Genomic DNA, 13,978 nt, shown 5'->3' with positions numbered 1-13,978 from the left:
CCCCCCTCCATTGTTCCCCTCCACCAGGTTCCCACTCCACCCTCGGCCCTTTCCACACCCCCCATTGTCCTCATCCATAGGTGCACAGTTTATGTTCAGTCTCTTCCCACACCCCCCACTTTCCTTTTCCCTGAGAATCATCAGTCCACTCCCCTTCCATACCTCTGATTCTATTAAATTCACCAGTTAATATTGTTCATCAGGTTTTTTAATTCCCTTGGCTTTTAGTTTCACTTGTTGATAGTTATGTATTTGTTGGTCATAATTTTTATCTATATCTTCTTCCTCTTCCTAAAGAACCCCTTTCAGCAATTCATATAATTCTGGTTTGGCGGTGATGAACTCCTTTAGCTTTTTTTTTTTATTAGTGAAGCTCTTTATCTGGCCTTCGATTCTGAGTGATAGCTTTGCTGGGTAGATTATTTTTGGTTGTAGGTTCTTGCTATTCATCACCTTGAATATTTCTTGCCATTCCCGACTGGCCTGCATGGCGTTTCTGTTGAGAAATCAGCTGAGAATCGTATGGGTGCTCCTTTATAGGTAACTACCTGTTTCTCTCTTGCTGCTTTTAATATTCTCTCTTTATCTTTTGCTCTTGGAATTTTAATTATGATGTGTCTTGGTATGGTTCCCTTTGGATTCCTTTTGTTTGGGGTTCTGTGTGCTTCCTGGACTTGTAAGTCTAATTCTTTCCCCAGGTGGGGAAGTTTTCTGTCACTATTTCTTTCAGTATGTTTTTGGTATCTTGCTCTCTCTCTTCTTCTGGGACCCCCATAATTCTGATGTTGGTTCCTTTGAAGTTGTCCCAGAGGTTTCTTACACTATCTTCAACTTTCTGGATTCTCTTATCTTCTTGCTTCTGCGGAGGAGTGTCCTCTGGCTCTTTGTGTTCCAAATCTTTGACTTGATTCTTGCGATCTTCCATTCTGTTTTTAGGACTCTGTATAATATTTTTTATTTCAGACAATGTATTCTATATTTCTAGTTGATCCCTTTTCATATCCTCATAGGTCTCTTATTTTATTGGCCTTTTCTAGGAAACTCTTGAAAAACCTTATAAGTGTGGTTTTGAACTCTATATCTAGTCGCTTCTTGTTCTCCACTTCTTTTGTTTGTGATCTGTTTCCTTGTCTTGGCATTTTCACAGCTTCCCTGAGTTGGTAGGGTGGCTTTGTGTGCTAAGGTGTCCTATATGGTTCAGTGCGTCAGCCTCCCAGTTACCTGAGGTGGACAGTCTTGGTATAGCCCTTTGTGGGTTGTGTGTGCAGTCTTGTTGTTAAGCCTTGCTTGTTGTTGGTATCACTGGGAAGCATTGATCTCAAAGCCAGTTGGCTATGAGGATCAGAAGTGTCTCAGCTAGGAGGGTTTCTGTATTCTGTTGGGATGGGGCAGAGTCTCGGGGTGGCACATACTAGCTTTGGTGAATCCCGAAGATTGGTTGCAGGCATGCACACCTTTTTGGTATAGGCACAGACAAGCTTTAGATTTCTGTCTGCCCCTCCCTAGGAGAGTCCTGTTCGTGGCGAACGAGAAAGCTAGCCACTGGAAGGGCCTCTGTGCTCAGCTTGGATGGGGCAGAGTCTCGGGGTGGTGCAGACAAGCTTCAGTCAGCCCCTCCGTACGAGGGTCTGGTTTCTGAGACCCACAGTAATGGCCGCTGGCTTCACACCCTCTGAGAGATCTCTGCCCACTGCCTGACAGTCTGGCCTCTCCCTGTCTGGGGCCGTCTATCAGAGCAATAGGGTGGTTCTGTTTTCCTCCCGAACAAGAAAGCCAGCCGCGCATTAGCTGTCTGCCCTGTCCGTTCGCAGGGAGTAAGCCAGCAGCGAACTCGGCCCGCCCTCTCTGCGCTCCGCAAGCAAGCCAGCAGCATAGTCTGGCAGCCGCCTTTTCACGCGCACAGTTCTCCGCACCTTCACAGTTTCTGAGGTTCAGTATGCCTTCTCTCTCCTTCCCAGATGGTAGAGTCTCCTCTCAGCCAGCCGTCCGGTGCTTCAGGGCGATGTTTCCCGTTTTCCATTTCTAAATTTAAATTTGTTGTCATAGGCTGCATTCAGGTGTCTACCCTATGCCGCCATCTTGGTTTCTCCGGTATTATTAGATTTTTAAACTTTGTGAATACGGAATTCATATTTTTATGAAATTGGATTTCCCTGATTAATAATTTAGTTGAATACATTTTCATATTTGCTGGTCATTTCAGATTCTTCTTTGTAAGATGACTGTTCAGTTAAATCCTTGGTCGACAAACTGAGGCTCGTGAGCCACATGTGCTCTTTGGCCCCTTGAGTGTGGCTCTTTCACAAAATACCATGGCCTGGGTGAGTCTAATTTGAAGAAGTGTCGTTAGAAGAAGTTTAAGTTTAAAAAATTTGGCTCTCAAAGAAATTTTAATTGTTTTATTGTTAATATTTGGCTCTGGTGACTAATGAGCTTGCCAACCACTGAGTTAAATCTATTGTCTACTTACTATTGGGTTGTTGGTATTTTCTTAATTTGTAAGAATTCTGTAAATATTATGAAGAATAAACTCGTCAGTTGTAGATACTACAGATAACTTTTCTTAATTCATGAATGGTTTTTAGAAAGTTTTGTGTAAGCAGATATTAATTTTAATGTAATTTAATGATAACAATTAAGTCTTTTTCTTTGTGGATTGCTTTTCCCCTCCATTATATTTAGGAACATTTTTCCAAGGCTAAGGCCGAATAGAAAGATCTCTGATATTATTTCCTAACATGTTCATTGTTTGTATCTTTTACCTATTGCTCTGGAATTATCCTATATTTAATTTATTTTATGGTTTGGGTTAGGGAACTAATTTTATTTCTTTTCACAATGTTCTTCATTGTTTCACTGCCATTTATAAAAAACTACTTCCTTTTCCCAGTGATCTGACAAGTTATTCTATAATGTATATCTGTGGGATTTTTTCTATGTTTTCAGTTAATGTTTTTGTCGACTATTTGTTTATTACTGTGCCAATACCGTGTTGTCTTAGTTTATTTAGTTATATAATAAATCATGAGAATTTTATAGTTCACAACCCTAAAGATTGTTCTTCAGGAATGTTTTACCTATTCTTGCATTGCTCATTTTAGAAATACCCCACCAAGTCTCTGACAAAACAAAATTTAAACGACAATTTGGGAATATGATTGGAATTGTCTTTAATCTATAAATCAAGAGAGAGAATTGGCATGTTTATGATACTGAGTCTTCCTATATATGAACTTGGTATGTGTTTGTATTCATTAAATTCTTTAGTGCCTTTCAATAAAATTTTATAATCTAATGAAGCTTTTTATTTTATATTTTAACATTTAAATCTTATTTAATTTGAAATCTATTTTTAGAGTTAGGATAAGATTGGATTCCACATTATTTTTAGATGAGTAGCTCTTTGTGCTATCATATGTTAAATAATTTATCTTTTCATCTAAATTATTTATGTTTTCATCACTGAATTGGCACTGCTGGAATATCTTTAAGTTCTGTAGGTGTGGGATCTTGTTTTGGAATTTCTGTTACATTCTATTTGTTTATATGTATTTATATTGTAAATAATACAAAATATTAATATTTATTTCTATATTAATGTCACTTATTTTACTTGTATATATTTTAATTAGAAATGTCTTTTAATTTATTTAGGCCTTTTATTTTTCTCGGCAATGTTTTGTAGTTTTCAAACCATTGGTCTTGTACATATTTTTTTATTTCTTTGTATTTTAAATTTCTTATGCTTTTAAAAATTAAATTTGTTGATGTATAATGGATAATGAGACTTACCATATTTAAAGATCACTTTTATTTTCAATAAATGTTGCTGATACAACTAGATATCCAAAAATTATTTATTTTAACTCTTATATTACATTCCATCCAAAAACTAACTTGAGATGGATGACAAACCTAATCATAAAGCTAGGGCTAAAACTATAAAGCTTTAAATAAAAAATAAGTGAAAATACTCATTATTGTGGGATAAGTTTTTTAGAACATTAAGAATGTATCTGAAACCGGTTTGGCTCAGTGGATGGAGCGTTGGCCTGCAGACTGAAGGGTCCCAGGTTCGATTCCAGTCAAGGGCATGTACCTTGGTTACGGGCACATCCCCTGTAGGGGGTGTACAAGAGGTGGTTGATCGATGTTTCTCTTTCATCAGTGTTTCTAACTCTATTCCTCTCCCTTCCTCTCTGTAAAAAATTAAAATATATATTTAAAAAAAAAAAGAATGTAGACACAAATATATAATAATAACAAAATAGGATTTTTGTCAAAATTAAAAACTTGAGCTTTTCAAAGGACATCACTGAGGTAATGAAAAAGCAACCCATAATACACCATAACCAAATAGGATTTATTCCAGGAATGCAAGAATAGTACAATATCCGCAAATCAATAAACGTGATACATCACATAAACAAACTGAAAGATAAAAATCATATAGTCATATCAGTTGATGCAAAAAAAGCATTTGATAAAATCCAACACCCTTTTCTGATAAAAACTCTCAACAAAGTGGGAGTACAAGGATCATACCTCAACATAATAAAAGCTATATATGATAAACCCACAGCCAACATCATATTCAGTGGGCAAAAACTAAAACCATTTCCTCTAAGAACAGGAACAAGACGGAGATGCCCATTCTCACCAGTCCTGTTTGACATAGTACTAGAAGTACTACCCATTGCAATTAGACAAGAAGAGGAAATAAAAGGCATCCAAATTGGAAAAGAAGAAGTAAAGTTATCCTTAGTTGCAGATGACATGATATTGTACATAAAAACCCAAAAGGCTCCATTAAAAAACTAATTGACTTAATAAATTAATTTGGCAATGTAGCAGGATACAAACAATGAACTTACAGAAACAGAGACTAAAAAAGCAATTCCATTTACCATTGCACCAAAAAAATTAAGATACCTAAGAATAAACTTAACTAAGGAAGTAAAGGATCTATATGCGGAAAACTACACAACACTAAAAAAAGAGATAGAGGAAGATGTAAACAGATGGAAGAACATACCATGTTCATGGATTGGTAGAATCAACATCATCAAAATGTCCATACTTCCCAAAGCAATCTATAGGTTCAATGCACTCCCCATTAAAATGCCAACAGCATATTTCACTGACCTAGAAAGAACTCTCCAAAAGTTCATTTGGAACAATAAAAGACCCCAAATAGTCACAGCAATCCTGAGAAAGAAGAGTAAAGTAGGAGGGATCTCAATACCAGATTTCAAGCTGTGTTACAAAGCCACTGTTTTCAAAACAGCCTGGTACTGGCACAAGAACAGACATATAGATCAATGGAATAGAATCCAGAACCCAGATATCAACCCAAATCACTATGCTCAATTAATATTTGACAAAGGAGGCACGAACATACAATGGAGTCAAGACAGTCTCTTCAATAAATGGTGTTGGGAAAATTGGACAGATACATATACAAAAGAATGAAACTAGATCACCAACTTACACCATACACAAAAATAAACTCAAAATGGATACAGGACTTAAACATAAGACAGGAAACCATAAAAATACTAGAGGCATCCACAGGCAGCAAAATCTCAGACATGCCAAAAGAACTTCTTCACTGATACTGCCCCTAGGGCAATGGAAGCTAAAGAGAAAATAAACAAATGGGACTACATCAAAATAAAAACCTTTTTTTTTTACAGCAAAAGAAACCATCAACAAAACAACAAGAAAGCCCACTGTGTCGGAGAACATATTTGCGAATGTTACCACTGATAAAGGTTTAATCTCCAACATCTACAGACAATTTATACAACTAAATAAAAGGAAGATGAATGATCCAATTAAAAAATGGGCAATGGACCTAAATAGAATATTTTCAAAAGAAATAGAAGGAAGGCGAAGAGGCACATGAAAACATGCTCAAAGCCACTAAATATCCAAGAGATGCAAATCAAAACAACAATGCGGTACCATCTCACACCTGTCAGAATGACCAACATCAACAAATCAACAAATGACAAGTGTTGGCGAGGTTGCGGAGAAAAAGGAACCCTCGTGCACTGCTGGTGGGAATGCAGACTGGTGCAACCACTGTGGAGAACAGTATGGAGTTTCCTCAAAAAGCTGAAAATGGAACTCCCATTTGACCCAGTAACCCCACTCCTAGGATTATATCCCAAGAAACTAGAAACACCAAACAGAAAGGATATATGTACCCCTGTGTTCTACAATAGCATCATAATCTAAAATAGCTAGGATTTGGAAACAGCCTTGGTGCCCGTCAGCAGATGATTAGATCCAAAAACTATGGTACATCTACACAATGGAATACTATGCTGCCATAAAAAAGAAGGAATTCTCATCATTTGCAGCAACCTGGATGGAATTGGAGAACATCATGCTGAGTGAAATAAGCCAGTCAATGAAAGAGAAACACCATATGACCTCACTCATTTATGGATAATAAAGAACATTATAAACTGATGAACCTAAAAATAGATACAGAGGCAGTAAAGCAACAAGCAGACTGTCAAATTACAGCGGGGAGGGTAGGGAGATCTGGGGGAGATAATAGATCAACCGAAGGACTTGTATACATGTATATAAATACAACCAATGGACACAAAACTCTGGGGGGGGGGGGGGCATGTTAAATTATGTACACAGATAATAAATGAATAAAAAAAAAAAAAAGAAAGTCAGCCCTCGACACAAGGGTTAAATTATTTAAAAAAAGAAAATATAAATAAATAAATAAAACTGCAAAAAATAAATAAATAAAATCTTTACTTAACTTTCGGAATTTATATAAAGCCACCTCATTCTTTTTATTTTTTTTATCCTCATTTTTTTAAAAACAATATTCCATTGTAGGTATGTCATGTAATTAATTTAGCCTCATTGATAGACAGATTGTTTTTAGTATGTTGCTGCCAAAAATGTATTTTATAGATCTCTTATGAGATTATATATGTAGGGTAAATTTTTAGAGGCACAATTGCTGGCTCAAGTGATATGTGTATGTAACGTATTATAAATATTGCTAGCTGCTCTTTATTTGGATTGTACTAATTTATATATTCTTACTGTTAAGGGCCAATTGTAAATATTTTAGGCTTTGCAGTTCATAGATGGTCCTGGACATCACAAACTTTGGCCTTTAACATAGCTGCCAGGCTGTTATCAAAACCTTTGTCATGCTGAAACCGGTTTGGCTCAGTGGGTAGAGTGTCGGCCTGCAGACTGAAAGGTCCTGGGTTCGATTCTGGTCAAGGGCATGTAACTTGGTTGTGGGCACATCCCCAGTAGGGGTTATGCAGGAGGCAGCTGATCGATGTTTCTCTCTCATCGATGTTTCTAATTCTCTATCCTTCTCCCTTCCTCTCTGTGAAAAATCAATAAAATATATTAAAAAAACAAACCTTTGCCATTACCAACCTGCTATGTGAACATAGTATATCTCATTGCATTATTTGCATTTCACTTATGAGCAAAGTTCAACGTTAGTGTTTCCTTTCCTGTGAAATGTTCAAATCCTTTGTTTTTTTTAAAAAAGATACCTTTTTATTGATTTCAGAAAGAAAGTGAGAGAGAAGGAAATATTAATGAGAATAGTTGATCAGCTGCCTCCTGCATGCCCCCTTACTGAGGATTGAACCTGCAACCTGGGTATGTGCCTTAAATGGGAAGTTGAACTCTGACCTCCTGGTTCATATTTCAGTGCTCAACCATGGAATCACACTAGCCGTGCTAAATCCTTTGTTTTTATGTATTTGGTTTCTTGTATCTTTATTGAACTCTAAGAGTCTTTATATAGTGGAGAAATGACCTTTTTCCATATAAAATCCAGTGAAATAATTTTTTAAGCAGTTTATCCTTAATCTTTTGGTTTGGCTTGTGTTTTCTTCTCTTTGGTTACATTTGATCTTTTATTATTTTACTAAATTTATTCTGGATTTTATGTCTTCATAAAGGCTTTTCTCCATTTTAAGACTTAAAAATAATTGTTCCATCGTTTTCCAACTGTTTTAAGTTTTATGTCTAAACTTTAAATACAATCTGGGAATTATTTTGGTATGAATTAGGGATTCAGTTTTTTCACCCAGTACCATAATTTGAATTTAAATGTAGAAAATTTGAAAGTTGATTGTAATATTACTTTTTAGTATTTTCTCATTTGCTATGGAACTTAAATTTTTGACCATATGAAATACATATCCTTTCCATTCATTAAACAGTTTCTGAGCATATGCAGTGTAATCAGATATTAAGAATAACCTGTTATATAGAGAAGGCTCTTACCCTGACTGTTATCTGCTTACAGTCTGGTAGATTTATTGCACTATCTATACTAATAAAAGGGTTATATGCTAATTAGACTGGACATCTTCTGTATGACCTTCAGGACTACATTCCGGACAATGCCATGGTGGCAGGGCTGAGGCAGAGGTGGTAAGAGGCAACCAGGCTGGCAGTGGAGAGCAGAAACGGGGATCAGGCTAGCAGCGGAGAAGAGTTAGGGGGATCAGATTGGCAGGTAGGTGAATGTTTAGGAGCCAGTGGTCCTGGATTTCGAGAGGGATGTCTAACTGCTGGTTTAGGTCTGATCCCACAGGGATCCAAACTGGCAGTTGGATAATCCCCTGAGGGGTCCTGGATTGGAGAGGGTGCAGGCCAGGCTGAGCCCCCCCCCCCCCCCTTGCACAATTTTCGTGCTCTGGGCCTCTTGTAAGTATATATGTGTGTTAATATCTTGCCTTTTATTTATATTTTCTCCCTAACTTTCTATTATGAAAATTTAAAAATAAATAGAACATGAAAACAATAATATCATGAGTATCTGTAACACTGTGCATGCTGTTATCCCTTCGTGCTTCTCTCTCTGTGGCATACTGTGTGAAAGTGAATTGTACACATTCCTAAGATTTTAGCATTTGTTGATTGAATTTATTATTACTTAATTAAGTTAATATTTTCTCTGTTTTTCTAATTCTGTGAAGAGGGGGGATTATCACAGTAATTATTACATAGAGGTTTTCTAATAAATACAGAGCGGGGCAAAATTAGGTTTATAGTTGTGTGTAACCAAAACATGGTTGGTTTTTCTTGTATTATTTATTAATTATTGTATTATTTTCTGTATGAACAACTGTAAACCTACTTTTGCTCCTCCCTGTATGTGCTGAATGAATGAGTACTTTAGGCTGTGGTTTGCTATTAAAGGGTTTCAGAGGAAAGTATAATATGGAATGATTTATGGTTTAAAAAGAGAATTCTGTTGTCTTTATGGAGGAGGGCACGTGAAGAAAAGTTTCATTTGGACTCTGTATCAGTTAGGACTTGATTATAAGGAGGAATTTATTCTGGATCATACCCAGGCAATTATTTGAAGAACCAACCACATTGAAGGTTTCATCTGGGCTTCAAATAAAAGCAAGGCTGTTGCTTCACTATTTTTAATGTTTGCTTCACTATGTTTTTGTCAGTTCCAATTTGGCTGCTCATGGATCAATTAAATGTGCTTCAGGGTTAGGGTTTATAAGAATGTGGTTGCTTCTTAGATACTTATGTGGTTTGAGTTAGTACACTGTCAACAGAAATTGGAGAATCTCTCTTCTATCTTGAGTAAACTGCTGGTTTGATAATACTGTTAATCAAGTGAAAGAAATACAAGAAGAATATGCTTGAAATGGGAGCAGGATGAATTTGGTTTTAGAGGTACAAAATTGGAGTCCTTACGGGTCCTAGGAGAACATAAATATCTGACTCTTGGGTCTAAGCTGAAGTGCTTAGGAAGTCAACTGCAAAAGCCATGCTATGGTGGTGAAAAATAGTAGTCCAAGAGTATAAAATGAGAAGAGAACTGGAATCTTAGAGGAAAGCTGATATTGAGTGCATAGAGGAAGAGAAGTATAGACCAGTTTAAAAGGGAGGAAGAAATAATAGTGTCAGAGAAACCAAAGGAATTTTATCCAGGAAGGATATGCCACATAAGGGGTAAACCACATAAATCCTAATGGATTTGACCGTTAGGAGATCATTGGTGATCTCAAATGAGAGCATTTCCAGTGCAAAATTGGAAACCAGATTGCTTTCATCTAAAGTATTAAGATGAAGTAGGAATAAACCACTGTAGATTTTTCACAGTGACTGTGAAAGAAAGGTGAATGAGAGCAAAGAAATACAAAGCTGTAAATTTTTTGTTGTTTTATTTTGGAATAAGAGACTTGAGCATATAGTTTTAAACAGTAAACATTTTTAAAATTTATTCTAGCGTGGATACATTTTATTTTTATATTTAAATATTTATTATTATAAATATTAATTGCTGTGTTTATTAGAAATAGTGCAGAGAAATTGGGACTCTGAGACCAGAGACCTGAGTTCTTATATCAGGTCCCCAGAATAATCACTATACTAATTATAATGATCACTTTTATACTCTGTCAGTAGGTCCTTTATACACACCGCCATTAATCCCCACCATAAATTAATTTCCAAGGTCAGTATTATATCTCTCTATTGATAAAAAAGCCAGAAAGTTTAATTTTCAAGATAATATTGATTTACAGTGATCATGCTGTGATTCCAACACAGGTATGTCTGATTTCAAGTTTTAGGGCCCTGTTTCCTTATCTGTCAAATAGGGATGGTCATATCTGTTCCTCTTATCTTAAAGTGTTAATGGAATGTTGTGATATTACCTATATTTTGTTTGGAAAGAAAAAATATTTGATTAAATACCAGACAGACCTTATAAATGTGGTCAACTTTAGCATTATCGTTTGTCTAAACAGTATTTTACTTTTTAAGGTGGTGGTATCATGGATACAGAAATGTCTGAAGATATAGACCACAACTTAACTCCTACCCTTGACAGCATGCCTTATGGAATGCCGAATCAAACAGGATCTGAAAATTCATTGCTGGATGAAGATGATTATTTTTTGAACTCTGGGGATCTTGCAGGAATTCCAGTCGTTGGTAGTGACAATGAGGATGAACAGGATTTTAGTTCAAAAGACAATCTTGTTTCTTCAGTTCATACTGATGATAGCTTGGAAGTAGAGAGAAGAGTCACACAGCATGAATCAGACCATGAAAATGAAATACAGATTCAAAATAAATTTAAAAAAGACTTTACTAAACAGTTTGATCAGGTTTCTGTCTTTAAATCAATACGGAAAGATTTTAGTCTAGTAAGAGAAAACAGCAAAGAGACATTTTCTGGAAAGGAGAAAAATAGAGACCTAACTTATGAACATGAAAAACAATTGGACAAATCCCATAAAGAGGTGGATGCAAGGTTGAAAAGCAGTTTTTTTGATAAAGCAGGTAATAATTGTTGGAATAGAGCCATAAATCACAATAAATAACAACATACTTATAATAATATAGCTTTTATTATTATACTTGTGATGCTAAGCGAAGTATGAACAGTTAAATTCATTGTAAGCTTGTCATTTTTTTTTTTTTTTATCCTTGTTCTTTGCAGAGTGACTGAATTTCTCCCTGTAACTTTTGGTAATGGTATAAATGGTTGAAAAATAGTTCTAAACCTCATTTCTCCCTCCCCTGGTTGCAATATTTTGATGAGAAGGCAAGATACTCGAATCACCTGTTCATTTTCTTTGGTTGAACATTGGAACCTGAAGTTGGATTTAACTTCTTTGTGCTGTAAGCACTAATTCAAACTGCTGTCCCACCAAATTAGGGAGGGTTTTTCTTATTGATAACATTTCTATTTTATGTTTTAGAAGTTTCTTGCGGCTCTTCTTGAGCCTCTTTGCTCAGTGTATCCTATACTTTAACTCTAGTTCCATTCTTGAATACATCATGTATTTCCCTCATGCATCCTTTTTCTATTACTGTTCTATTTTTCTGCATGCCATTTTCTCTCTTTGTATATATGTCTGTAAAAGTACTTTTTATTCAACAGTCCTAACTCATAAACCTCTACTACTCTCTAGTCACCCCTAACCTTTCTGTATCAAGAATGAATTGTTTCCTTATCTATATTTTCATAGCATTTTGTTCATGCTTCATTATTTACAGTCCTTATCACACAATATTTTAGTTTTGTATTTATTTTTGCCTTTACATACTAGTGTAGGTGTTTATGGAGGTTCAGATTGTATCTTATTCATCTTTGTATTCTTGGTTATAATGAAAATAGTGTTTCAGTAAATATTCAGTAGATATGAGGGAAAGAAAGGTATAATTTATCAACCTTAAATTTCTTCTGACAATGTTAGGAGAAATACGGTAGAAAGAACAAATCAGTATACATTTTCAGTATTCCCTGTAGGGATATTGAACATTATGAGGGTACTTAACCTCAAGTAACAATGTCTGGTAGTAGAAGAGACGAGACAAATATTAGTAGTGTCAGTGACCAGTTGCATATCATAGATTTAATTTATAATTAAAGATAGTGGAGGAAGAGTTTGTCATAAGGCAGCAATACATGAAGATTTTCAAATTATTGAAATAGGGTTTTGGATATTCCTAGAGATGATTTTTAACTTATTGGCCAGGAAAGGTTTTATGGAGGAGAGGCGAATTTTGACCTGAGCTGAATCTGGAAGACTTATAAAGATTAGAATAGATAAAGGGATAGAAATGGGGAATAACAAACACAAGTAATTTTTTAGAGCATAATGAATAAAATAATCACTCTGTTTAGATTTGAGCAAGGAAAAGTGTGAGATGAGGCTAAAGGTTAGATGGTGTCAGATTGTTTACTGTGAATGAAACTACCTTTTGGGTGTTTTTGGGGCATCCATCTCATGCTAATGAGCATCTTTGTTGGAAAAGAGAGGTGATTATCTTTTTTAGGTTACTCTTTATAAGATTTGTTATTCATATACATGTGTTTGTTTTGTTTTGTTTTTCTTTCAATAGCTAATCAAGTTGAAGAAACATTACATACTCATTTACCACAAACCCCAGAAACAAACTTTAGGGTAAGTTTTCAGTGTGTATGTAGAATGCTGTAATTGTGGCAAGTCAAGTGTCAACGTTTTCTTTGTTACTTTCTAAACTGTAACTATATGTAGTAGGTAGAGTGCTGATTTTTATTTTATTTGCTTGATTATTTTGGAAAGGACATCTTTGGAGATAAAGTCTCAGCTCTTAGATTATTTGTACTTGATATTTAGACATTTACTTTTAGGTGTAGGGATTCTAGTGAATGTCCATAGAATTCTTCATTTCCAATGAGTTTTTCTTTGGGTGTTGAACCTGAAGAAGAATAAATCTAAAACCTGAATATTTATTAATCCTTTATATTGTGTTTTAGGATTCCAGCTATCCATTTGCCAATAAAGAACCCATTGGTTCGGAACTGGGGAATTCCTTTGCATCAAATATTAGAATTAAAGAAGAACCTTTGGATGATGAGTATGACAAAGCAATGGCACCACAGCAGGGACTACTAGACAAAATTAAAGACGAACCTGACAATGCTCAAGTAAACATTTCACCTTTTTTTTCTCCCCCCCCTTTTTTTTTTTTTACACATGAATTATTCATTTGAGAACAGATGTTCTTGATTAAAAAGTGAAGTAGTTTGTTGACAGGGTGAGAGGAGACTCTTAATGAAAGTTGAGACAATTTGAATTTTCTTGTGAGAATAATGCTAAGGAACCAATAAGGAGTTCTATGAAATGTTTCCTGAGTAGTAAATAGGCTTTTAATCCTGTTTGTTCCTAAATACCATTGTATTCTGACTTTCACAGTTTCAGTGCAGAATTAGGGAAAGTGTGAGTCTTCAAGGATTAGAGATTGATATAGAAGATAAGAGCTGAAGGTTTATGGTAGTTTATTAGTTTATGGTTTGATTGAGCTTATATGAGGTAATAAGTCTTTGCATTTATTGTTAGTGGAGTACAGGCTATGTATAGATTTAAATGTTTTTCAGGAGGGAGTAATGGACAGGCTATCTTGGGAAGGATTAATTGATTGAAGAACCAGTTGGATC

The 13,978-nt window shown here is 35.4% G+C and overlaps 1 protein-coding gene across 15 annotated transcripts in view; it reads left to right on the top strand.

Moving 5' to 3' along the window:
• Positions 1-13,978, top strand: part of ZMYM4 (zinc finger MYM-type containing 4) — a 119,134-nt gene that overhangs the window by 48,210 nt on the left and 56,946 nt on the right. For 12 of the 15 annotated variants that reach the window (XM_084871963.1, XM_084871974.1, XM_084871967.1 and 9 more), the window contains 3 exons: positions 10,810-11,331; positions 12,901-12,962; positions 13,298-13,468. The exons of the other annotated variants lie outside the window; for them this stretch is intronic. In XM_084871963.1, the coding sequence (XP_084728089.1) occupies positions 10,810-11,331; positions 12,901-12,962; positions 13,298-13,468 (755 nt within the window). The remainder of the gene's footprint in view (positions 1-10,809; positions 11,332-12,900; positions 12,963-13,297; positions 13,469-13,978) is intronic. 15 annotated transcript variants of the gene reach the window in all.

This window comes from Pipistrellus hanaki (assembly GCF_964339955.1).
Source record: "Pipistrellus hanaki genome assembly, chromosome: 2".
Taxonomy (NCBI): domain Eukaryota; kingdom Metazoa; phylum Chordata; class Mammalia; order Chiroptera; family Vespertilionidae; genus Pipistrellus; species Pipistrellus hanaki.
The sequence above is the reverse complement of the archived record's forward strand: the minus strand, read 5'-3'. Positions and strand labels throughout refer to the sequence as shown.